The sequence below is a fragment of the Microchirus variegatus genome (assembly GCF_963457635.1).
Source record: "Microchirus variegatus genome assembly, chromosome: 16".
Taxonomy (NCBI): domain Eukaryota; kingdom Metazoa; phylum Chordata; class Actinopteri; order Pleuronectiformes; family Soleidae; genus Microchirus; species Microchirus variegatus.
This window is the reverse complement of record NC_139817.1, coordinates 22,161,303-22,187,222: the sequence shown is the minus strand read 5'-3', so window position 1 is coordinate 22,187,222 and position 25,920 is coordinate 22,161,303. Positions and strand designations below refer to the sequence as shown.

The following is a 25,920-nucleotide window of genomic DNA, read 5'->3' as shown; positions in this document are numbered from 1 at the left end:
AGTGCACATCAGTAACCGTATACCAATCATTATAATAAAAATAAATAGCAAATATATACCGCACGAGTCGGCGTATGCTTCACATTCACTGGTCCATTACATTTCTCATCCCCATTCATTACCCAACGCTCTTCTAGAATTGAGTTACTACAATGAGAATAAGTGGCTTTTCTAACTTTGTTTTAGTGATTGATTTTGTAACGTCCATACCAGCAGACCACAGCAAAAATAAGGAAGAAGTTAATACCTTCTGACCGAGGGAGTGTTTGTGTGCATACAGCAGCAGCACATCAGCAGCATCAGCAGCAGTGACACCAAGCAATAATTCTGTCAAACTGCTGAACGAGCAGTAAAATTCACGTCTGAAACCTCTCTTTCTTTGTGTTTTCAGTCAAACTTCCAACCTGTTTGCAGCCGTCACGTTGTAATCGCACAATTTTTTTGTCGTCGCCTCTGTCTGTCTTCAAATCACGTCCTGTGCGCAGCATAGAAATGTCCTTGGGTACTTGAGTTGAGCTCGTTTTAATGGGTGCAATTCAATTTTATTTTGTGACTTCACTATTCCTGCTCATTTGAGCATGAACAGCACTTTGGGGCAACAGCGGTCGTTTATTTTTTTTTTAAATGTGCTATATTAAATAAAGTCGACCTTGACCTTGACGTTGACTGCTTATACTGAGGAGAACAGTCATGTGTAGCTGAAAGGTTTAATCAGCAGAGCGTGAACTCGTCTATTAATGGTTTAAATGTTACAGACATTTGGTTTTTAAAAAAGTAAGACACTGCAGTTTTTAAATCCTAACTCGTCTTAACTTGAAGCATGACTTTGCCTCCATTCTGACATAGACATTCATGGACTCTCTGCATTGAACCTCTGACTAAACCAAACAGGAAATGACAACTGCATGACATGTCTGCCAGCTGCTTTCTTGCGTGAGCCAATGTGCTGTTGTTTGTTTGTTCATTTGCACACATGGAAGTGTGTGACAGCGCAGTCATTTGCACACATGGAAGAGTACTAGGAAAAAAAATGCGTGTGTGCCTCTCTGTCGCGCATCATTTCACTCACCTGTCATTTTCCTACCGTCTTAAAACCACGACACAAGCCAGCAGTCTGTCAGCGTGGCCAAAACACAACAAACTAAACTCAGTAGGTTTACATGCACAGTAGGTTTACATCAAGCTAAGGCCATAGTCGGACTAAGACAGGCAATCGGACTACTTGCCGAATCCGACTGCATCTCTCTGTGTGCTAGTGCGTATTGAATCAGTTTCCTGTTGACGTCCACTCCAGTCCGACTCAGCGTATGCAGGAGTAATTGGACTTTGGTATGTTAGGGTGAATTCCAATTCCTTGCTTAACCCCCAATTTCAAAAATGCGCGCTCCCGCTAGTGCAAGTGCTGTCCAGATTCTCAGAAAAATTTGTTTAAGGGCTGTATCGCCCTACATAGTGAGATTTTCCGAGACCACCCTTGGGAGCAAGGGCTACCCAGAATGCATTGCGTGGTTTGACATAACAAAGATGGCGCCGAAAGCAGCGAAACGAGTACGCTACAAATTATTATATCTTCTTTATTATATTTTCTTTGTTAATAGGGATATAAAAATTACGAAAACCATTGTATTATCTTAGTTTAGGCCCATTTTATGGATTATGGACATTTATTTTTGCGGACAAGCGATGGTTTGCTATGGTTTACTTTTCAATAAGTCGTGGTGTGTGGTAACTGTCAGCTGAATATGTCCGTGGTTGTGGTATTTGTATGAGTATCATCTTATAACTAACTAACTACCTAATAACTTGACTGACAAACGGATTGTAATAAATAATCGTGACGTAAATTTGTTCTTCTTCTTCTTTTTTGGAGTTGACAGACTGGACGCAGCTTTCGCGTTATTCTGCCCCCTACAGTCTGAAGACGTATCTGCATTTAAGGGGTGTCCCATTTCCAAGTGACAAAATAACCCTCAACACTTGGTTTTGAGGGCCAGTTAAGATTAAGGGTTGAGCTTGAGGGTTAAGATAGGAATTGGAATTGGCCCTTAGTCCGATTAAGACCAGCTCAATTGGACTTTTAACGTGCATGAAAACACAGAGAAGTTCAAGAGGGAGGTAGAGCTGGTGCCCCATAGATCATAGAGCCCATTTCCAGTGACCTGGGTTCAATTCCACCTGTGGTCCTTTGCCAGGTGTCTTCCCCCCTTTTCATTCCACTCTGTCCTGTCCAATAAAGGTTAAAAAAAAAATCCTAAAAAATGTAGGAAGAGGAAATGTAGCATTGAAACGTAAGTGATTTGAGTGAACAGCGGGAATAGCATTTTTATTTATTTATTAGTTGAGACAAATTGGTCTGAAATCGGCAAATAAACACATATTGATACATTTTACTAAAGTCTTTAACCTCTCCTTCACCCCCCTGTAATTCACCATGTCTGTATATACACTTACGTTCACTTCCTTCCTTCCTTCCTTCCTTCCTAAAAGCTCAAGGAAAGCTCAGAGATCACTAATCCACTGACACTGCCTCTAAATCTCACGATTAAGAACAGTATAACATCAGCAGTAAACATCACAATACTAACATGCACATTGGCTCAGTCGCTGTGCAGGTAGACGGGAGCTATTTTTCAGCGTCTAGAGTGCTCCTCATACCAGATATTGCAATAGCATTAAGACAAACTGCAGAGGACAAACAACCATCAATACAACTAAAAGTCAATTAAAATACTTCCCTCTGTAAGATTAATGTCAGACTCCGAAAAAAGTGGTTAATGAAAGCGGTTATGTGTTGCTCACACAAATAGGCGGAAAATCTGATTTGACATGAGTTTGCCAAACACTCCGCCCCCGTATATGCCTGTTTCCAGGCAGGAATGTGTGTGTGTGAGGAGAACCTGGATGGATGAGACGTGATATAATCTGCGCTCCGAGCAGCACTTTCTGTTGCTTTTCTCCATATGAAAAACACAGCGCGCCCTCCGTCACTGTCAACCTGAGCCAGATACTGTTTTCCCCCACGAAAAAAAGAACTGAAGGTATTTATCACCTTCAGAGTGATATACACGAGCACGCCGCGTCTCACAGGATAATCTGCCATTTTAATTTACATCCGTATCGTTGCGTAATACGCTCCATCTGTTTTGCGAGGGCGCAAACGCGCATATCTTTACACAGACAAGAATCTAATTATTCAATTAGGGAGCGTATTGAATGAGGAACCGATTCACCGCAGTTTACATAATAACAACGCTAATTATTGCTGCTTCTGTAATGCAATTTATGGGCGAGCGTGGAGGACTCATCACTCATGACAATGTACCATTTTTGCCCCCATTACCCTGCAGTAATCTGAAAGTGGTCTCATTAAAATAAATGAGTGCAAACCTGAGTGGCTTTTAATATATATATATATATATATCGCTGTAGCTGATATTGACGAAAAAACGAAGGTATCGTATCATTCGTGCTCACTCGCCCATTAGCCAATGTGTCATTCTGGACATAAATCCCGAATCTATCCTCTAAATCATTGGTTCTCAAAGTGCGGCCCGGGGGCCAATGGCGGCCCGCAGAAACATTTCTGGCGGCCCCGCAATGAATTACAGTTGATAGTTTTAATCCAGGAGCTACTAAGCTTGTTAAATGTTTATTGGACATTACTGGATACAGACCAATAAGAGTAAACAAAAATACTGGGTATTTACCTGGTTTCTATATGGTGAATTTTAGTGTATTATTGGGTTATAAGCTGGTAATAAGCAGGTAGCTACAGCCCCCAATTACTAGCTATTTACCCAGTAAATATATGGTAACAGAAATGTGTTAAGCCCAATTTATACTTCTGTGTAAAGTGCTCTGAGTAGGTTACGCAGAGACTCTGCGTCGACGCAGAGCCTGTCGAAGAGCCTCTACGTCGTCTCTGACTGCACGAAATATTTTTTAAGTGTCCGTCACTCCGTCAAGGGACAACGGAGACGGCAAGAGCTGCGATTGGTCCTCAGGACAGACCGAGGAAGCGCTGCTCTGTGCCGGCTCACTGTGCGCACCCAGCGTCCACAGAGGCGGAGCTGATCCCCGCCGAGAACGTCGCTGCCAAACTATGAATACGTCATATCTTAACACACACGGCACATGTTTAGACTCTAAATGGCCAATTTCTCGCCTCAAATTATCTTAAAACTGCGTTCCGTGACACAGAAAATTGAGAAACAGCCACTGTTTCAACAACAACAGTCTTTCTCTCTCTTTCTCTCTCGACGCCATTGCTCACTGTAGCCAGAAGCACAACAACCTTGCGCATCGACCCCTACTGATCGGGCGGGAAATTGCAGCGCATGTCCGTCACGACTCAGAAGTATAAAGGCTCGAGGCGTCTCCGTGGTGACGCAGTCGGATAACGCATTACGCAGTCGGAGAAGTATAATGTGGCCTTTACTTGGTATTAACCTGTAATTAGAAGGTAAGAACAATGGCCAAAATACTGGGTAATTACCCAGTAAATTATAAAGCGCTATTATATTAATGCTGGTCATTAAAAATTATTACAAATGGGATTTTTTTTTCCTTTGGCGGCCCTCAGTCCAATGTTGGGTTCCTAAATTGGCCCTCAGGTATCAAAACATTGAGAACCCCTGATTTAAACGGAATTGATTAGTGACATCTTCCTGCTCTAATGTGAGAAGTGCTTGTTGTAAGTAAGGAGGTGTGTTTGAGAGAAATGTGGTGAGGGGGCATGGAGGTGGAGAGTTGAACAAAGCCTGGTGAGCTCCAGAGGTTAAGCCCCCCACCACCCCACCACCCCACGCACACACAACACCCGGCCCACAGGAATGTATGTGTGTGTGTGTGTGTGTGTGTGTGAGTGTGTGAGAGAGAGCGTCCCATAGGCTGCATTGTTGTCTGTGGTGTATCCTGCTCGGCAAACACACCAGCAGACTCTTGACGCTTGGACTTGGGAAGGAGCCCGTACTGTGGGAGGTCTGAATACCAAACAGTTCGAAAACAGAGCGCTGCCATGTGATGTGATGTAGTTACTGTTTGTTGTGTGAAAGCGAAGAAAGGTTGTTAAATCACAGATGAGCCTTTCTTCTTCTTCTTTTTTTTTTTTTTTTTCTCGCGGTGTAAAGGGAAAAAGTACGGTTTGGTTCTATTTAACCAGAGCGAACACCACAAACCTCCGGGGCAAGGCTGCGGCTATCGTTGCCGTCTTGCGCTTATCCCGCTTCCCATCTTTATTGCTTCCACTGTAAGTGAATCAAGCACAGCAGTATGTTGTGTGTACAGTTCTTGCTTTTTTTCCTCTTCATTGTCTCAATTTTGCCTTCGTTTCGTGCCTTTTTTACGACTGTATGAGCAGAAGAACTGGGCCTGTTTAACACACAGCGCTGCTGAATAATAATAAGGCAAAGAAATGACTCACATTACCCAGAGATGTGACTACAGGAAAATAAGAGCGGAATAAACCCTTTAATCTACTTTAAAGTATTAAAGTATTACAGTTTAACATTTGGAAAAAATGTAGTTATTTACTTTCATTGAATAATACATGTGGATTAAGTCTAGTGTCAGTTTAAACGAAACCCGATCTCCAGCATCTCAAAGGCTGAGAATTTGACATGATATAACTCGGGTTGTTTAATCTGTCGCTACAAAACCAGTTTACAATTGATTTAAGCCATTCTGTCATCAGGAACAGGTTAGTCTGTTGGTTTATTACTTTACACACCACAGATGAAAAACATCATCCCCTCAGATTAGTGTACTCGTGTCAGTGTTTATACAGATGATACGACAATGTCTGCCTGACCAGTTTCGTATATATTCTCTGAAAACTTTATGTCTAGTGTTACTCTGCTACTAACAATCTCTTCCTTTTACGTCCCTTTTCCACTGGTCAACCTCAGTGACGTCCACAAACTTCTGGCTCGTGTCTGAAATGGGAATTGGCATTAAAGGTGCCATATGTAAGAATGTGGCCAAAAACGGTTACTACATTCAAATATTTTAAAAAAGAGGTCTTTTAGGTTTCGTTTTCTGACGTAACTGGCAACCCGTGGTTGCTCGGCAGCTGAGACTCTACTGACTGCAATGATTGGTAGACGGCGGTAGGTGGCGCCACATGCCAAAACATGATTTCAAAACAAAATAGTTTTTTTTAATGCAAATATTTTGTCTGTACTGTTGTTGTTGGTGAGTTCAGTTTGTTATATGAACATTATTCCTGAGTCTCTGTGACATATTAGGAGGATTTTATGGCCAGTTGCTTTAGATTTATTACATAATGCACCTTTAACTCCTGCATGAAATGAAACACCATAATTTCACCATCTATTAATGTATTTGTCTGCGTATCCTGCATCGTTACATGTATTTTTAAAAATCTGATTTTAGGTCGACTAAGGCAATAATTCGGTTTTCGAAATGTCATGTAAACACGTTAGTCTGACTAAACTCGAGCCAGTCTTAGTCGGACTAACGCACCTTGATAATGCGATTCATAGTCCGATTACTCCTGCATGCACGTGTTCTTTCGGTGCTAATCTGACGTCAAAGTCAGTGCTCAGTGATGTTCAACGCAACCACCAGAGGAAAAACTTGAAAATCTCGTAAAATAATCTTAATCACTATCTAGCTAAGAGTTAGATGAGAAGATTAGTTCCACTTTCGACTAAATGTGTCCCTAAGAGCATAAAGACTTGGGAACAGCAGCAAACAGTGCTTTACCACGGTGCTACTAAAACATACGCTGTGTTCAGAGCTGGTGTTACTGTAACACATGTCTCGAGTCATGTGATCAAAATTGTGTCAGTTTCCAGTGTTTCCGTATTCGTCTCCTGTGATCAGTTATCACTAATGAGCAGATTTCACTTACCTGAGATGTACGCACATTTACATGTAAATCACTTTTGTTGGCAAAGACCAGATGATGGTTTTCAGACAGACGGAACTGTGTGTGTGTGTGTGTGAATGTGAGAGAGACGAGCAGAAGAAATCAATGTGCTGCTCACAGCTCCGCTGTGAAATAAGATTATACTTGTTTGGTGAAAAGATTGAAAATCAATAAATGTCAGTCAGTGTTGTTATTGTGGCAAAACGCCTCTGGTTCAAGTGAAACTGTAGCTGTAGGTGAGAAGACGTCAGCTGAGTAGGAGGTTCACGCCGCTGAGCTGAAGAAGTGTGGCCACATGTATCACACATCATCTCCGTATGTGGTCTGAGTAATCGGATCAAATGCCTCTTCAAACGCTTTCAGCGGAACTTCAGGCTGCCCACTTGAGATTACTCAGGACTGATCTGGTCTGGATCAGTCGCTGGTTGACGAGTGGAGAACAGCTAACTGTAAAAAAAAACTGTTTACTGTTTAACTTTTGTCAGTATCACTTATTACCACTGAGTTCTATCCGCTGTCACCAAATACACCAAACTCCTCTGTTAAATATTGAGATTTTAGACATTTTCACGCTAAATGTTGGAGATTAAAGGTGCATTATGTAATAAATCTAAAGCAACTGGCCATAAAATCCTCCTAATATGTCACAGAGACTCAGGAATAATGTTCATATAACAAACTGAACTCACCAACAACAACAGTACCGCCAAAATATTTGAATAACATTTTTTTTTGCAGGCTGCAAATCATGTTTATGTTTTGAAATCAATGTGGCGCCACCTACCGCCGTCTACCAATCATTGCAGTCAGTGGAGTCTCAGCTGCCGAGCAACCATGGGACGCCAGTTACGTCGGAAAACTAAAACCTAAAAGACCTCGGTATTTTGAATTTGAATGTAGTAACCGTTTTTGGCACATATGGCAACTTTAACGCCTTTTAACGTTTTCAGGATTTTTTTTAGTGATCTACTGTTCAGCATTGTTTGGTTTGATTCTTATGTCGCATGTCATGTTCATGACTCTCCCAGGGACGACGCTCTCTGACCAACCAGTCTGTTGACGTCACATTTTCGGCTCAGCCCGCTTGGAACCTCACCAGAGCAGGTACAAAAAAAACACCAGCTACCAGGTACTATCACTAATGGAAAAACAAAAAAAAACACGTATTAAATCCATTTTTTATTTCCAGCCTTAATATTAACCCTGACAGTTCCATGATTGCTTTCTTTTTAATGCTAAAAATCTGATTTCATGTTATAACGGCGTAAGTAGAGCCTTGAACTACTCAAGCTTCTCTCTCTCCCTGTCACTCACTCACACAGTCACGCAAACGTCCACTAGGGTGTGAGTGATACTAATTTTGTCAGCCCCCACCCCACTTCTGTGCTCATCCATACAAACGTCCAGTTTGAGCCTGTGTGCAGACGAAGAAGGTGGTAACCATGGAAACTTGCACAACTGACACGCACAACTCGACGCTCATGGAATACAAGGAAACACAAATGAGGGCGATTTCCTCGTGAGAAATTGCCACAACTGGAATGGAACTTGAGATCCACTACAAATGTGTGGACCCTCGTTTAAGAGTTTTAACGAAACCATGCACCTGCAGGAGTACAGAGCCTGATCTGATCATATGTGGTCAAAAAGAAACTTTTAAAGGACGCATTTAAAGGTGCCATATGTAAGAATGTGGCCAAAAACGGTTACTACACTCAAATTCAAAATACCGAGGTGTTTTAGGTTTCGTTGTCTCCGCAATTGTAACTCAGATGTAACTGGCAACCCGTGGTTGCTCGGCAGCTGAGACTCTACTGACTGCAATGATTGGTAGACGGCGGTAGGTGGCGCCACATGACAAAACACGATTTCAAAACATAAACATGATTTGCAGTCTGCAAAATATTTTTTTTAACGCAAATATTTTGTCTGTACTGTTGTTGTTGGTGAGTTCAGTTTGTTATATGAACATTATTCCTGAGTCTCTGTGACATATTAGGAGGATTTTATGGTCAGTTGCTTTAGATTTATTACATAATGCACCTTTAAACGCGAGGTGTGAACACTCTGTCTTAGTGTTGTATCCACATGTGATCAGATTACTGAGGATCGGTGTCAATACGAGGTTTAACCGAGCCCAGGGTGTAGGAGAATGGTGAATTAGACGTGTCAGGAGTTTCCCTGCTTCAGCGCCATCTATCACCGTGACTTTGTCCTCTTCTGCTGCTGCTGCTGCTCTTAACCGTGTTAAAGTCAGAGCTATTTGTGCATGTTAATGGCCTTGTCAAAGGCCCCCTGCTTAAGGTGCGCATACACTTGCAGAGACTGTTAACCACCAGCTGGACAATTGATTTGTCACACAGAGTAATTCACCAGCATTTCCCCTCCACGTTCCTCCGCTACTTACGCCTGGCCATACAAGTGCCCTCCGCTGCACTCAGGGGCACTCCTGGGTTCAAGTGAAGGAGTCTGTGTTTTCAGACAGATTCAGAGGCAGGAGGTGAGTTGGAGAGGTGTCTGGACTGACTCACAAGCTGTACTGCTTCACCTTCCAGCTGCTCTCTGGATTCAAAGCAGGGGTGGGAGCAAGCAGGGGCCATAGGAGAGGAAGGGAGGGTGAGAGGAGTGGTTTGGGTGGTGGTGGTGGTGTTGAAGTTGAGGGGGGGGATTACTGGGCGGGTGGGGCATGCTCTTGGCCCCTGGAAATTTCCGTTGCATGTTTCAGCCCTTTTCAGGATGGGAGGGGTTTGGGTTTGGGTTGGAGGGTGGAGGTGGTTGGGTTAGGGTTTGGGGACTTGGCTACAGGCCAGCCACAGCAGGAAGCTTGCTAGTTTCACAACAAACAAACAAAATCAGCCTCGGACACCGCCTGGCTATCTGAGCGAAGCAATCCTGTTGTCACCGAAAAAAAAAAAAAAACAGGAACTCAGAAAATGTGGTCTGTGCGCTGACGGTGGCACAGATTGAGTGCAGCTTCCACACAGCTGCAGTCAATATACTCATATTTATTCATTTATGTTGACAAAGTGAAAAGCATCAGCGAGAGAGGACGTGTCGCCCCGTTTGTTTTTCCCCTTCAGCTGAATCCCTCCCCGACTTCCTTCTGAAATTGTTCCGATCTCATGTATTCAGCGTGGATTCACCTGGCTGCCGAGTTTTCATTCTATACTATAAAAAATGTTCTCTCAGCTGAGCTCGGTCTATAAAACATCCTCATTTACTGAAACTAAGCAGACAGTCGATCATTTGCTATTTCAAGCACACGTCACAATAGGGATCTGACACCAAAGGATTCACAATTATAACAACGGCAAAAAACTCGTCTAGGGCCATTTGGGAGCGAGGGAACTCGCAATTAAAAAACGCTGCCGAAACAAAGAAGCACAACAATTACAAAACAAACATGGTGACTGTAGCACAACATGTTTTTTTAAATAAACTGAAAGAGATGTCGTGCGTTTATTTGCCCTGGCAAAGAGCCACCTCTCAAACTAGAGACAGGAAAAAAAAGTGGAGAGCTAATACCAGCAGCCTGACATGATGCACAGCCTGGAGGACAGGAGGTGCTGCTGTGCATCATGTGGACTGTGTGTGTGTGTGTGTGTGTGTGTGTGAGATAAAGAGATGGGGAGGGGGTAGCGGGGGGCAGGTGGACACTGGTGTGGCTCGCTGAGGACTTAGGGCCCTGAGCAGGTGGATGAACGGAGATTGGAAACTGAAAAAAAAAAAAGGAGGGATTTGAAGGATGAAAGGAAACTAAGAATGACTTTGTCTCTTTTGCTGCACTGAGGACAGAATTCAAACCAGTGATCTAAAACCAAAACATCCATGAGTTGATTGGCTTTAACTGTTTTTACTGCCATTACACGTCATGTCATTTTAAATACAAACCAACCAAGATATAAGTTGGATACATTAACAAGTTAAATTTATTGAAAACATTAAAGCGGACCTAGACCGGAAGTTCCAATTAAAGCTGTTTTTTAGTGTGTATCTGCGTCATTACCTTGTTTACGAAGCCCTGAAGGTTCAAAACAAACAGTTCAGCCACTGCTGAGAACGATGCGGGCTCAGCGAGATCTCTGAAAAAACCCGGTCCGGTTACGTATAAACAGCGGTTCTCCTGAACAGCAGATCCTCCTGCTCCGGGCACTAGTCCAGGCACATCCGGTTGCATACATTGAACCGCAGAAGAAGAAGAACGTCCGTTGTGGAGGTGTTTCACGAGCGACAGTGTCTTCTGACTCTGGGTCAAAGTCAGTCGTGAAGAAGCTATTTTTAATCACTGTTAAAACAATGTTTTGATAATGAGGAGCAATGAATCCACCGTTCCAGAGGGGGGAGCTGCGCTTCTGATAGCGGGTGTGCTGAATATGTCACTTCCGGGTACTGGCCAATCACAAGACTGTTGGGAAGCCTCTACGCTGGCTGGCCAATCACAACACAGTCTGTCTTCTGGGTGTGAGATTTCAGTCTGAAATATCGCGGCTGAGGAGAGCGTCAGTAAGGAGAGATTTCTATCGGTTCGTTTACAGCAACTAGGAGGTTTTTGACCATAAAAACAAGTTAATGTATGTAAATAGACCTCCATAACTAACATATATGTGCAACAGGACCACTCTATGTGAGCTTTACAAATAATCCATCCATCAGTTCTTTAACTATAGGTTCCGAAAGCAGGGGTCAGTTCACAGCTGATAGTTTGGATCATTACGGCACAAACAGGAATGTGGTGGAAAACAAACAAGCCTCTTCATGTGACTGCACTGCAGATATGAATCTTGATGAAAAGGCAGTAAAAAAATTAAGTTCTGCAAGTTTATTTGGGAACACTTGACACCATGACCCAGTCTGTGGGAATGACTGATTACACGACAGCAAACTCTCCCCATTTGGGAAAGCAACGTTTAAAATAATTTTCTTTGTGGGATGTAGCAGTGAATGCAATTAAAATATATGTACTGCATATATACAAATATGTTCTATTTTAATTGTTAGTCAAAAGAATTGTGACATGTTTTTCTTCTCCCAACAGACAATAATATTTGCTTTATAATTAAATATATTGCAAAAAAACACAATGATTCACCTTGGTCCAACAGCCAACAGCCAGTAACAAAATCCACTTGTGATGTATTAATCACTGATTAACATGTCACTTCTTTGTTTACTCAATACAAAAGCTGAGGTCTAAAAACGGCTCTTTGAGGATTTACGTTGATCTCTGCTGGTTTCCTAGCAACCCGGCGGTGACACCAACAAGTCACCAACAAGGCTGCTCACGTCCCAATTAAGCAAACAGCGTGTTACAATTTAATTTGTGAGACGCTTCTGACAAAGACAAAGAAACACGAGCGGCTTACACCTTTTTCATTGACTAAACTATGCTGGCGAGCGACTACCTGTAGCTTTGTATTGAAGGTGTTGGCAACAGAAATATTTCTTTAAAAAAAACTATTTCAAAATTATCTTTCAATCAAGACAATTTTTATTATATATACATTTACAATGGCCAAACTGAACTCACCAACAACAACAGTACAGACAAAATATTTGCATTTTGCAGACTGCAAATTATGTTTGTGTTTTGAAATCATGTTTTGGCATGTGGCGCCACCTACCGCCGTCTACCAAACATCGCAGTCAGTAGAGTCTCAGCTGCCGAGCAACCACGGGTTGCCAGTTACGTCAGAAAACGAAACCCTAAAAGACCTCTGTATTTTGAATTTGAACGTAGTAACCGTTTTTGGCCACATTCTTACATATGGCACCTTTAAAGTTGACATTACTCCAAATATGAGTCTCGTCTGCATCCATGTGTCCACCCTCCTGGATAGAAGTTAACAGCACTCAGCTATAGGCAAGAATCCTTGGCTTCCTACTTTTTTTATTTATTTTATTTTTTACTTTTTATTTGTTTTTATTCTAATTTTAGTTTTTGTTTTAAATTGAGCTCTCACTATTCCTTTATTGTTTTTATTTATTATTATACTGTGTGTGATTATATTGTATTTTAAAGGTGCATTATGTAATAAATCTAAAGCAACTGGCCATAAAATCCTCCTAATATGTCACAGAGACTCAGGAATAATGTTCATATAACAAACTGAACTCACCAACAACAACAGTACAGACAAAATATTTGCATTAAAAAAAAATATTTTGCAGACTGCAAATCATGTTTTGGCATGTGGCGCCACCTACCGCCGCCTACCAATCATCGCAGTCAGTAGAGTCTCAGCTGCCGAGCAACCTACGGGTTGCCAGTAACGTCAGAAAACGAAACCTTAAAAGACCTCGGGATTTTGAATTTGAACGTAGTAAGCGTGTTTGGCCGCATTCTTACATATGGCACCTTTAAAGTTGACATAACTCCAAATATGAATCTCGTCTGCATCCTTGGCTTCTTACTTTAAATTTATTTCATTTTTTACTTTTTATTTGTTTTTGTTCTAATTTTAGTTTTTGTTTTAAATCAAGCTCTCACTTTTCCTTTATTGTTTGTATTTATTATAATATTGTGTGCGATTATATTGCCTTTATACTCTTTGAATGTGCTTTATAAATAAACTTGACTTGGAATGAGTAAAACTCTTCACTTTGTGCCTCTAACTGAGTTCATCTGATTGAAAATCAATACGATCTATATAAAAATTGCAGTGAAATGACTCCATGCACTCCCCCCCCCCCACCCCCGAGCTGCATATAGTTTACTTCTGTTGTTGTGTAATGGTGAACACGACTTCTGCTGTGGATCATTGTACACAACATTACTTATTCATGGCAGGGAACGATAGACGTGGTGTGCAAGCTTCACCCCCCCCCCCAGAATATTTGTCCATCTGTTGGCTGGACTACTGTACGCGCTAATGTAATATGTGAGTCCTCAGGAGGCCGTCCTAATAGCCGCTCATGTGTTAGCGCTTCACACTGTTCATCTGTGTAATAACGCTATCATTAATTAAAATGAGTGTCTTGTCGTTGCAGTGTGATTTATCTTTCCCCAAAGAAGGCCAAGACAAACAGCGATGTAAAAAGTGTGACCTTACTGGTTTTTTATTTGATCGCCACCATGCTTGACAGCAGCTCCACCTCTTCACAAAACACCTCCAACATGGGAAAATCCTCAGGTCTAATTGCTTCCTATACGGCAGTCTATAATCTGTCTCCGAGGACGGCTGTACACATCATTTTACACAAAGCTGTAGATAATTTAATTTCCACCCTGGGAGTTTTCAGCATTAGCGTGTAATAGAAAAGGAAGATTGCTGCCAGATTTCCAACCTCGGTGCTTCTGTATCGCTATGATCATAAACTGAAGCAGGAAAATCAGTTTCCATGCACTGATTGTTTTTCTAATGACTAAAAAAAAAAGAAGAAAGAAGACAGCTGTAGTTAAGTTGTTCAAACTTCCCAAAAGCAGACACACTGTCCATATTTGACTGTGAATCCCTGTCTGACTGTGCGCTATGAGCCGTAATTAATAGTGTCTCACGTTTAATGTTGTCGTTTTCATTTTCTACAACACATTAGGGCTGAATGTATCCATTACCTGCACATCTTCAGCTCAAATGACTTTTAAATTGAGCACGCCGCAGTCTCAAATACACCTTTGCATTATGTCGCTTGCTTCCGTCTGTCACCAGATGCTGTGATTTATGTGTAAGAACTACAATCATGAGGCGAAGGTGTTAGACTCAGCTGTCATTTAATGGAATGTAACAAAGAGGGTTCCTGCAGATGGTTTACATAATCGCTCTCTTTGCGGGAAAGATGGTCGTCTCTTTCACAGTCTGACGGGGAAACACATCAGTGGTCTAGTCTGCATATAGGTAGATAATAACATGCTTTACCGTGTGGTGTAATAGCCACACTGCAACATCTGATCACCTCTTCAGATTTAATCTGTTGCCTTCCAGCTCCACACAGCTGTTACAATAGACTGCAGTGTGCAGGGGTGTCTCACTTTGATCTTTAAATACCCTCTAACGTTAAAGCGTGCTCATTGGCTTTGATATTTGGATTTCTTTTAACCAACTGTTGGGGAAAAATGCAGACGCTCCCTTGAATCACTGTAGTACGGCAGAGAATACATTGCACCTCTATCTGTGCTCTCTTTTTATTTTCCCCCCCCTCCCTCTGCCTCGCTCTCCCTCCAACACCACCACCATCTGTCCCTTTATTCCACTTCATGTCCTCAAGCAATATCCACACCCCTCTCATAGCAACAGCACGTCGCCGCCTCGCCGCCGCCCCCCTCCGCGCCTTGCAGTGGATTTTTCTTCCCCTGGATCTTCGCCTCGCACCATGCAGACGGTCCCTAGGTCCTGCCTGGCTGTTCACTGTTCCCCCCTCCCCCACCAGCCGCGCTCCTGTTTCACTCAAAGATGGCGGCGGCTCCAGAGCCCCTAGTCTCTGGCTGCATTTTTAGGCTTGTTGTTGTCTCCGTTTCACACGGTTTTGGCACCTTCTCCTCGGCGGCTCGACAAGAAATTCCGGTGAGTAGTAGCGGAAGCCAGATGGAGGGGAGTGCGAGGTTTTTTATTTTTTCTCGGCTCCGCTTTTACTCGCGCTTCCCTCTCAAAGCAGAACCGGACCCGCTCGGGCTTTCAGGGGAACCGCGAGAGGTGGAGGAAGCGAGGGGTACGGAGGGATGATGATCGCGGAGGAGGGAGGGTGGTTAGAGGGGCACACGGAGGGGGGAGCCGAGGCCTAGCTACTTCGCTCCAGCGGCCTTGTCTTCACCGCACCGCAAGCAAGCTTTAGCGTTACGTGGGAGGGCGGTTGTTGGAGGGAGGAAGTCAGCGAGGTGGGGACGCGTCTAACGCCCGGAGACTTTTCTCTTAAACAGAAGGCTCAGAGCGACGCCGCGGAGCATGCTAACACTGCGGACTCCGCCGCTCTCACGTCTTCATTTTCGCACCCGCTAGCGGAGATGGCCGTCTGCATGTTGCATTGTGCCTTTTACAAGGCCGCGCTTTCACGTTATTATCCGAATGACATTGGAAAAATCACATTATCCGCTGTGCGTGCTGTGGTGCGAGTGTTTGTGTTGTGTATAACATTGGTTGGGAAGATGGGGATGTTGTCTTTCCGCACAGGAGCGCTGAACAACCCCACAGTTCGTGCTGTTTACGTTTCGTGTTAGCAACTAACGTTAGTAACCTAATCGTAACGTTAGCTCGCTGTTTAGCTCCTCATGTTAGCTTGCTAAACAACAACAGTTAGCGGGAAAGCGTGTTGTTGATACTTCATTGATTAACGTCATGTCAGAGAGGGAGGGCAGCACCACCACGTTTAACAGTATATTTATGCAGTAGTTAAACTGCTTCGTTTTCAGTTAGCACCCCAGCTAATGTTTGCTAACAGTCTGTGTTTTCACTTCATCATGTTTACGTTAGCAACCCAAGAAGTCAACATTGCTGCTGCATGTATGAGGATGTTTTTGTTTACCTTGTTACGACCCGTCTCCTTTCTTTTGTGTCTTCTTTTAAAGCGTTCTGTCATTTATGTCAGTTATTAATAGACTCTGGTCGTACTTGTTTGTTTACAGTGTTAGTATCACATTCGCTATGATTTTGAGAATAATGCCATTGTGTTATGAACACAAGCATGACATAGTTACAGTAAACTGTTAAAAGCTAACAGGAGTCGGTGTAGTATTTTTTTTCTCTTCCCAGTTTCGTTTTGTAGTGCATGGCTAAACCTCATGGTGCTGTTTAAGGGAAAGCATGGCTTTATTTATATATCTGTGTGTGGGCACTGTGCCAGTGTTGTTGAACAGCCTGTTACCCTATTTAAGATTCTCTGCATCTACCTCAAACACATGATCATTGAAAACCTAAACTTTGTTGTTATTGCATATTTGATGCTTTAAAAAACAAAAGTTTATGAAATGTTTTGTTCAGCAGAACATAAGGAATGAATATAATTGTATTCCTGTGTGAAGCTCACAAACTTAACAGGGTTAGTTACAATATTATTTGCCTTTCTCTTGTTAAAAGTTGTGCAGTGTATCAAAATAACTTTTTGCTATCATTACGCTTTCTGACAATGGGAATAGAATAATATTCCATAATATTTTACAATACACCGTAGGCCACAGCAGAGAAAGAATTCAAGAGTGTTTAGGTTTCTTTTAAACTGGCATGTTCTGCAGTCACATTTTACATCAGCAGAGTTTACTAGTGGGTAATATCACACTTTTTTGCTATCACAGTTTACATCAGAGGAATTTATAAACTATACTTTCATAGTTTTCTATTTTTGAACACACCAAATTTCTGCAGAAAAAGCAGACCAAGTATCTCAGGCTTTAACATCACGTGCATGGCACAGGCACACATCAAAACGACACTCACTTGTTACCATGACACCAAAACATTGCCATGACATCAAAATGACCCGGACACAAGTCGACAGACAAACTTTGAATTAAAACAGAGAATGGCGGGTTACACTGTGTTGTACTGGTATGATGTTGCGTTATTTACATAGCTGATGCAGCTATTGTCTTATAGTCTTACAGACAACTGTCTTTATTATTGAGTAGTTCCTCAATATGAGCCCGGGTCATAGCTCTTAAAACCCCTTTTGTCCCAATGTCCTGCTTTGCACTTCCCTAAATGTAATTGTTTTTATTTTATTTAAAGTTTCACTTTTCCCTGTAAGTTTTACTTACCCCTGTCTGTCTCTGTTTTGTTTCCTTTCTTGTCTGCAGGGTTTGTCAGCTACTCAAGTATACTGGGCATGAAGGTGATTGGCATTGGCTGCTCCCTGGGGTGAGAAGCCCAGACTGCCTGTAAATCAGAAGCGGACAAGAAAGCAGGAAAGTTAAGACAAGTGGACAACGTGGATACACGGGAAAATCCTCCATCATCTGGAATGTCATAATCCACAAAAACATATTTTCTGCATTGCATCCACCTTTATTGTTAAAACACTAATTTCCTATTGTGGACACCATGGTCATCATTCACAGCGCACACTAAGAACTGGCTCGTTTGCCAGCAACACAACACAGACTGAATAGGTGATATTGTCTGTGTTTGTATTTTTGCTGTGGGCAAAGTGGGACCTCCCTCTTTGAGAACTACTTTACCTTACCAAGTGTGTTGTGGGAGTATAACTTTCTAATAGACCTTTTACCCCCTCCATACCTCCCCCACTTTTTGCCAGGGATTGTCACCTGCCTGGCAGTGGGTGGTGGGTGGACCTGACTTTACTGGGTAGAGGGTTGACGGGGAGTTTGTGCTATGGTTACCTTCTCCCTTCCGTGCTCCTCACACTCGGCTTCTGAGGGACTCTCTGTACGACCCCAGGACAAGGGATAGTAAACAAGCAGGGGGCAAAAAGGAGAGGAGGCGGCGCTACGGCGCAGGCCAGGTATTCCTTGGCTTACAGTCTCTATTCTTGCGTGTGGTCATTGTGGTAAGGCCCCCAGGGCCCTCACACCCACCCAGACCGCAGCCATGGTGAAATTGGCAAACCCAACATACACCCAATGGATCCTAGAGGCCATCAAGAAGGTGAAGAAGCAGAAGCAGCGACCATCAGAGGAGCGCATCTGCAATGCGGTCAATATGTCCCATAGTCTGGACCGCAAAACGGTTCTGGAGCAGTTGGACCTCAGTGTCAAGGATGGAACCATCCTTAAGGTCACCAACAAAGGTCTAAATTCCTTCAAGGACCCTGATAACCCTGGACGCTTTGCTCTGCCCAAGCCCAAAGGTAGTAGCAGCTCTGGAGGAGGTGGCGGTGGCAGTGGTAATGGAAATGGAGGAGGAGGAAGTGGATGTGGAGGTGGAAGTGTTGGGGGTGGCAGTAGCAGTGGCGGCGGCAGCTCCCATTCTCATTCAGGAAAAAAACCAGGACTTGACTGGAACAAGCTTATCAAGCGGGCACTGGAGGGGCTCCATGAGCCTGGTGGCTCAGGCTTGAAGAACATTGAGCGCTTTCTCAAGTGCCAGGCCGATGTGGCAGCCTACTTGTCGAGCAGTGGTTCCATTGGGACTAGCCTCTTCCATCAGCAGTTGAGGGTGGCCTTGAAGAGAGCAGTGGCCCATGGACGTGTGGTTAAGCAGGGTCCACTGTTCCAGCTCATGAGTCGCAGCAGCTCCCAGGATGATGGCACTGGAACAGTGTCTCTGGAATCTCTGCCACCTGTTCGGTTGCTGCCCCACGAGAAAGACAAGGTAAGATACACGCACAGCAAAGAAACATGTAAACTGTGTCCATGCTTGTAGAACTTATACATTGATATAATGCACTGAATGATGAACATCTAATCACATTTATTTTAAATATTACTCTGTTTTTGTAAGACTTTTTTCATGATGTTTACTCAAAAATGCTTTACAGTTCAAGTTTGTCATGTGCTTGTTTGCACTTCCATTCATTAAGTGCATCTACAGTATATGCAGTACTTTTTCTTTCCGTCATACCCATTCATATGCTGCTAGCCAGCAGCAAGTAACAATTTGGAGTTAAGTGTCTTGCCCAGGGACACATTGGCATGTCGACTAGACTAGATCACAGATGTCCTGTTAATACGACTGTAGCTTAGTTGTGAATGTGCTTCTCAGTTGAAAGTTTTTAGCATCATCTGTGGAGAAAAAAAAGAGAAACCAATATGCTGGTTCTTTTCGCACTCGCATTCTACTCTTAAACTAGCTGCTGCGTGCCCAGAACTGTCCAGATTGATCAACTGGCAATGCTCTAAACATTGCCGAGGCATTTTACTGCTTGTTGAAATTGGCCTTGCCCAACAAAGGTGTAATTACCGATAGTACTGTAAAGTCCTTAAATATCTGACTGTAAATTGTGAGATTTCATCCAGCATATGGTGTTGTGGTTTATAGTTAGCATCATGCAGGGTTATTTTAGAAGTTGAGCTGAGTAGGGCTGGGCAGCAGTTACAAGATCAGGCACATACCATTGTGAGTTTCCACAAATTGCAGAGTGTGTGTCTTTGTTTTTTTTGTTTTTTAAATCAATGAGTTGTTGGAAGGCAAGGGGTATTGTAATACATGGCAGAGATACATCAACAGAGCCAGTTGGTCAGCATTAGTGCACGTCTGCTATGGTCCAGGCTGGCAGTACAGGAGTGATGCTGGGTGGGCGTCTGGAGTACCAGTTTACAGCAGTGGAGGAGGAGGAGGAGGAGGAGGAGGAGGTCGGAGGAGAGGGTCCCATGGCTCACAGCCTCCTGCAGGGAGTGTGGACCAGCTCCACGGCTGCTCCCTGTTTAGAGCAGCCAGGAGAGGGGCGAAAGAAAGAAGGAAAGATGGAGTGCAGACGGGAACAAGAGGGAGAGGTGGTCTGTGGTGAGGAAGAGGCCTGGATGACGCAAGCTTCAGGCCTCTGTATCCAGAAAGTGAGAGAGAGGCAGAGACATACAGGGAGAAAAAAAAAATCGAGAGACAGAATGAGTTAGAGGGAGAGCGGGAGAGGGAGAGGCAGACATGCAGGCGACAGTGGAGAGCAGGAACACACCCACTTTTGTAACTTGATCACAGAGAGCACCCGCCTGCTAACCTCTGGTTGTAAGGGACATGTACTCACTTACGCACACGTACCCATGCTGCTGTATATAAAGAAAAAAGCCAACACTAGCCGGGCATATTATGCCTCGACATCTCACACACACCCCATTCACACATTGGTTCGCATATCATACCTCATCTGCTTTAAATGCCTCCAATCTTGCTAACATTCAGTTTTACACCCATCGTAAAAATAAACCTGCTAGACTTACAGACAAGTGTGTGCCAACCTAGAGGCCCATTAGCTGGTCATATGTCAGCCAGGTTAGCAGACAGTCAGTAGGACACTAGACGGTTCCTAAACACTGTTTTGACTGGCTCCTGGCTTTATATGGCCCTTAGTGGGTATGTGTGTGTAGCCACACAACCTTCTGTTAAAGACACCAACACACACACACACAGTCACAGGATTAGCCTATAGAGCCGGCTGGAGTCTCATGGGTTCTGTCTAACACAGTGACCTGCTTAGCTGCAGATGGTCCACCTCTCAAGACAAACACAGTTCAGCCACTTCCTCCTTTGTGACTCAGCTACTGATTAGCTTATTCTCCAAAGGCACGAAAAGACGAAACAGAAATGAATGCTTGTCTCGTAAAAGCAGGTAAATATTGGCAGAGAGCGAACCTCAGCACAAGTGATTATTTTGAGTTGCACCAGTGTAATTACTCGGTTATTAATATAGGTGATTTGTTGTTTGTTTGTGACACTCCTCCTCAGGCTAGTTAGGTCTTTGAGAAGCTGCTGCAGCATTGAGGAAGTTGACATTTGTCGCTGGTATTCACATAAACCTGTTCCCTCTCTGTCTCTATTTTTCTTGTGATGTTGCCTTGTTATTTCCCTCCAGAGAGACCAACCATACTGCTGCTCCATCATGTGTGTTTTTTACCCACCGGTGTGTTCTTTAAATATATAAGCAATTTTTGCCTGTGCAAGCGGCACATCCATGAAAGAGTTAGAAAACCGTGTGTGGGTGAAAACAAGAGACGGGTGTTGCACGATCATTCTGCCGTCTTCTCTTCCACTGGTGCATCATTACCGTATTGCTCTGCATGATTGCTTATAGTCACGCTTTTCAGTGGAAAGAGTAGAGAGCGAGTATATGTGTGTGTTTGTGTGTGTGTGTGTGTTTGTATGTGTGTGTGTATGAAGGCTGAGGGGGAGGAAAATCAAAACAAATGGATAAGCACTGGCTTTGACCCCATTTGCAGGGAGATCTGTGTACTCTAATACGCTGATGTTTGTTTTGGAGCGCTCTCCTCAAACGGGATCCTGGACCCTATTTCTGTCTGTCTCCCCCCTCTCACCCTCATAGGGTGCCATTGCCAGGTCATGAAGGGGGAGTTGAATGGGGGAGTGAAGTCATCCAGGGGTCATGGATATATAGATGGCAAACCTCATTGCCTCCCTGAGCACCCGTTAGCAGTATGAGGATACAGCCATTAGGTGGGATGGGCTTGAAGCTGAGCCTTTGTGTGTGTGTATATTCATCTGAGCGTGTGTGTGTACGCGTTCAGCGTTCATTCCGTCATAATGGGCTAGCACAATCTCTCTGCCCCGCGATTGCCCTCTGCTCAACAGCTGGAGTGGGGTGAACCAGAGTTCTCGATGTCGATGTGCAGTGTCATGGCAGGGATGAGTGAAAAAATCGACTCGAACAACATCCACACAGGGAGAGCCGCGTTCTCGTTGTCGCATGCAACATGTTCTGGTGATTTCCCTCCAAAATGTTGCACTGACCCCTTAACAGGTTTAATAGTTCACTTGCTCCAAGCAGTTGTACGGCAGCTGCTGCATGAGATTTTTGATCATTATGAACCATAATGGAGATATTTATCCTATGAAATGTATCCCTCTTAGCCTGTATTGGGTTGTCCACCACCTGTCTTTGTGACATCACACCTTTACCTCTGCCTGTTTGCTGGAGGTGAAGACACCATGTATCGTCACTTAGAGGACCATGAATACAAAATGTCCCCAGACATCGATTATATGCCTTGCTTCCAACCTGCCTCTTCATTTGTTTCTCGATCCTCTTCTCTCTACTCTCCCATCCCCCGTCACCACTACATTACATTATGTAGTCACAGGAGAGGATTTTGTGTCTTTGCTGGATGGATGGAAACATTCTCAGGGTTGTAGTGCTACACCACAGGAATGCTGGGAAAGTTACTGAAGTTGGGTACCGTGAAATCGGCTCCCTTGGATCTATTGTCATCTTTTCTTAAAATTTCAGATTTTGGATTGTGCCATTTTTAAAAGAGGAGGTGAAACATGAAGATATTTGTCATTTCTGCTGCCCATTTCCTTGACACAGGCGTCTATTGTTTCCATTTTGCCAGAGCCCTGGCCCCAGTTGACCCATTATTATTTACTAAAGTTAAAAAAGCCTGGCTCCTCTGTGGTGACACCAGCTTTAACCTCAGGCTGTGCTGCTACCACAGGCCCAGTTGTTGTTTGTTGGTATGTCTCACTAAATGTCAGAGAAATGGAAAAAGTTATTTACAACATTCCCTTCGTAACTGCAACAAGTATGAAAAGACATTAATGAGGAGAAATTAAATAAAACATGCAATGAATGTATGTATATATGAATGATCGTGGTGGTCGGAGGGGCCGTTTGGCGCAAATTGGTAGCCACGCTTCCGTCTGTCTGCTCCAGAGCAGCTGTGGCTACTCGTAGCTTACCACCACCAGTGAGAATGTGTTAATTAATAATGGGTCATTTGTAAAGCACTTTGGGTGTCTAGAAAAGCGCTCTAGAAATGTAATTAATAATAATAATAACATCACGCAGAGAACAAGCCTCTCACCAGACAACGTGGACATGACAAGTTTTCATCTTCCTTGAATCAACTCTGCAATGCAACACATTTGGTTCTCTTCAGAAAAGAGTTGTTAATTTGTTTACTTCTGGTATATGTGGTCAGTGTTTACATATTTGTGGTTTATGGCACAGACGGCACGTTTGTTTCCTAAGCTTAAATCATCTCCACAATGGAGTTTAGTTCTGTTTAGTTTTTTAACAGTATTTTGTTAGAGAAAAGAGATGTTGCTTTTTTTTAAAGACATTTTGTTGGTTATTAAATATCTGATTTACAGCGAAGACTGGAAGTCTCTTACCTCAGATTGTGGAAGAGGTTATCTTTTAACAACAATTTATGTAATTTACTTTGTTGAAAAGCGCTCGTCATTTATTTATTTTGCTTACGTTGTGAGTTATAGTTATTAACTTTTTTATTATGTTACGATATACTACATACTCCTCTCTGCTTCGTCAAAACGCAAAGAAGTGATGTAAGGAGGGGTGACCGTGATAGGATGTTCTTTCAGATCCTGATGTGGACATCAGAGACGCATGTTGATCAGGTGTAAATGCATGTGATCACACATCATTTTCTGATCACAGAAAATGCATTCTAATGTAAGGTCATGTGTAAAAGGGCCCTCGGATGCAGGTGTAGAAGGCTTCACAGAGTTGTAACAGCTCAGCAGAGGTTTTTCCAGCCGCTCTCGGTAAAGTAGTGTCGCTGAGATCATACAGTGGTTCTGTTGTGAGTGAATCCTGGTCACACCACAGAAAACTAAGTCACGGCAAAAGAGGGCAATGGGTGACATGTTGTTGGGCCACTGTTGTGGTGTTGTCTGAAGAGTGCATAAGATGTTCCTCTCATACGATTGGAACTGTGTGTAAAAATGTAGCTTCTGCAAGATGCCTCAGTGTTTATATCTGTGTTTGGGCTAGCTGTCCTCTTAACTTTGTTTAAGTTTTGCTGAGACATTGTATTTTGGAATGTTTTTTGTATCTATTGACTGCCATTATCTTTAATTTCAAAAAAGCCTCTAGTATCTGGATGCATCTACTGAATTATTGGCACGATGTAGAGCCACACTGCTGCAAAGGAGAGAGAGAGATGTCATTTTGATGGAAAATCATTCATAAAGTTAAACAATATTTACCGCCTTTTATGCATCATTGAGAAATATTGACAAAAAGGGAAATATTATAGCTGCTATAGAGCAGCACTGTCCTGCTGACAAAAGCAGAGAGAAGCAGCCATTATTGAAATTATTAATAAATGTAAACAATAATTACCGCTCTGGTAGTCGTGTTCTTCTCTTAGTACTCTCATAAAATGTTATTTAACTCTTTGACTATTCCATGGCATCAGCAAAAGTAAATAGAGGCAATACAGGTGGCAGAGATGTTTTTTCAATTATTGATTTTTCCCACACAGATTGATCATCATTTAAGACTGGGGAACATAACGATGCATAGAAGAAACTTGATTTTTTTTTCTCCTTACCCAATTTGTGAGTGATAGTAATGATCATGTTATAACACCATGGTGATCATGATCGTCATAATAATAATGGTAATTGGTACATTTGCAGCACATTTTAATAAAGCCATTCAGCTGATAGGTATAATTTTGCTCAATAATTATGTTGTGACATATTCATACACTCGTAGAAACAGTATTAGCAGTGTTGTCAGTGCCTGGGGTGAGCATTTACCTCAAGCTCACTAGCGGCTAAGATGTGAATAACATTTGGCTCAGGAAGAGTAGCTGTGTGAGGCCTTGTGCACGGCTAACCTCACCAGCCCAACAATGTGTTGAGCAGCTGTGGAAGGAAGTGACGGCTGGAGCGCGGCCAACTCCGCTCTGTTTGATGCAGTGATTTAGCTCTGTGCTCCCTGGATAGCCTCAATTCTAATGGAGGATGATGCTTGGCTGAAAAGAGGATGCACTGGCACTGCACAGCCTTTTTAGAGATGTCACATTTGGACAACTTGATTCTTGGAAGTTTTAAAGTGTCACATATCAAATCAATTGCAATTCTACGAATGCCCATGGGTGTGTGTTCTTAACTGACAGTGTAACAGTATGAAGTATGGAGCTGTGTCTCATGACTGCTAACTTGAAGAGCATGTAATGGCTTTTTTGGGACAAGTGCGTACATGTTTGTGTATCGTCTCTGGTTGTGTGACCTGTCCTGTAACGGTGATCAATGAGTTTGTGTTCGAGGTGGGGGCAGCCATAAGGATCTGTGGTGGGGTGGTGGTGGAGTTGGTGGGGTGTGTTTCAGAGATTGGGCTCCCATGTTAATGAGATCCTTGACTTGAGATGAGACAAGGACAACACTAAGGCTTTTCCCTTTTTTCTCTCTGTTGCCTTTTATCCTTTCTCCCCTCCTCCTTCTCCATTTCTGCTTCTCCTTTTGTCCTTCTGCCTTTGTGCTCTCCTTCCTGTCTCTATATGAGGGAGGCGGTGACATTGGTTGTTTTGTACCTACAACATTTTATATCCCTTTACAAGGTCCAGACGATGCTACATGTTACACAAATATTAATGTTGACTGTAAAAAAACAATTGGGGTGTAAAGGTATTTTTTGGTTTTTACGATAGATGAAGACTTATGGAGGTATCTTCACGGCAAATCTGTCGTTTTTGTTTCAGCTGCAGTGGAGCACAGCAGAGAAAA

At 43.1% G+C, this 25,920-nt stretch overlaps 1 protein-coding gene across 1 annotated transcript in view; it reads left to right on the top strand.

Moving 5' to 3' along the window:
* The first annotated feature begins 18,105 nt into the window (after positions 1 to 18,105).
* kat6a (K(lysine) acetyltransferase 6A) overlaps positions 18,106 to 25,920 on the top strand; it is a 36,890-nt gene continuing 29,075 nt past the window's right edge. Inside the window, exon 1 of the mRNA XM_083903243.1 lies at positions 18,106 to 19,086. Within this exon, the coding sequence (XP_083759369.1) occupies positions 18,364 to 19,086 (723 nt within the window). The 5' untranslated portion in view covers positions 18,106 to 18,363. The remainder of the gene's footprint in view (positions 19,087 to 25,920) is intronic.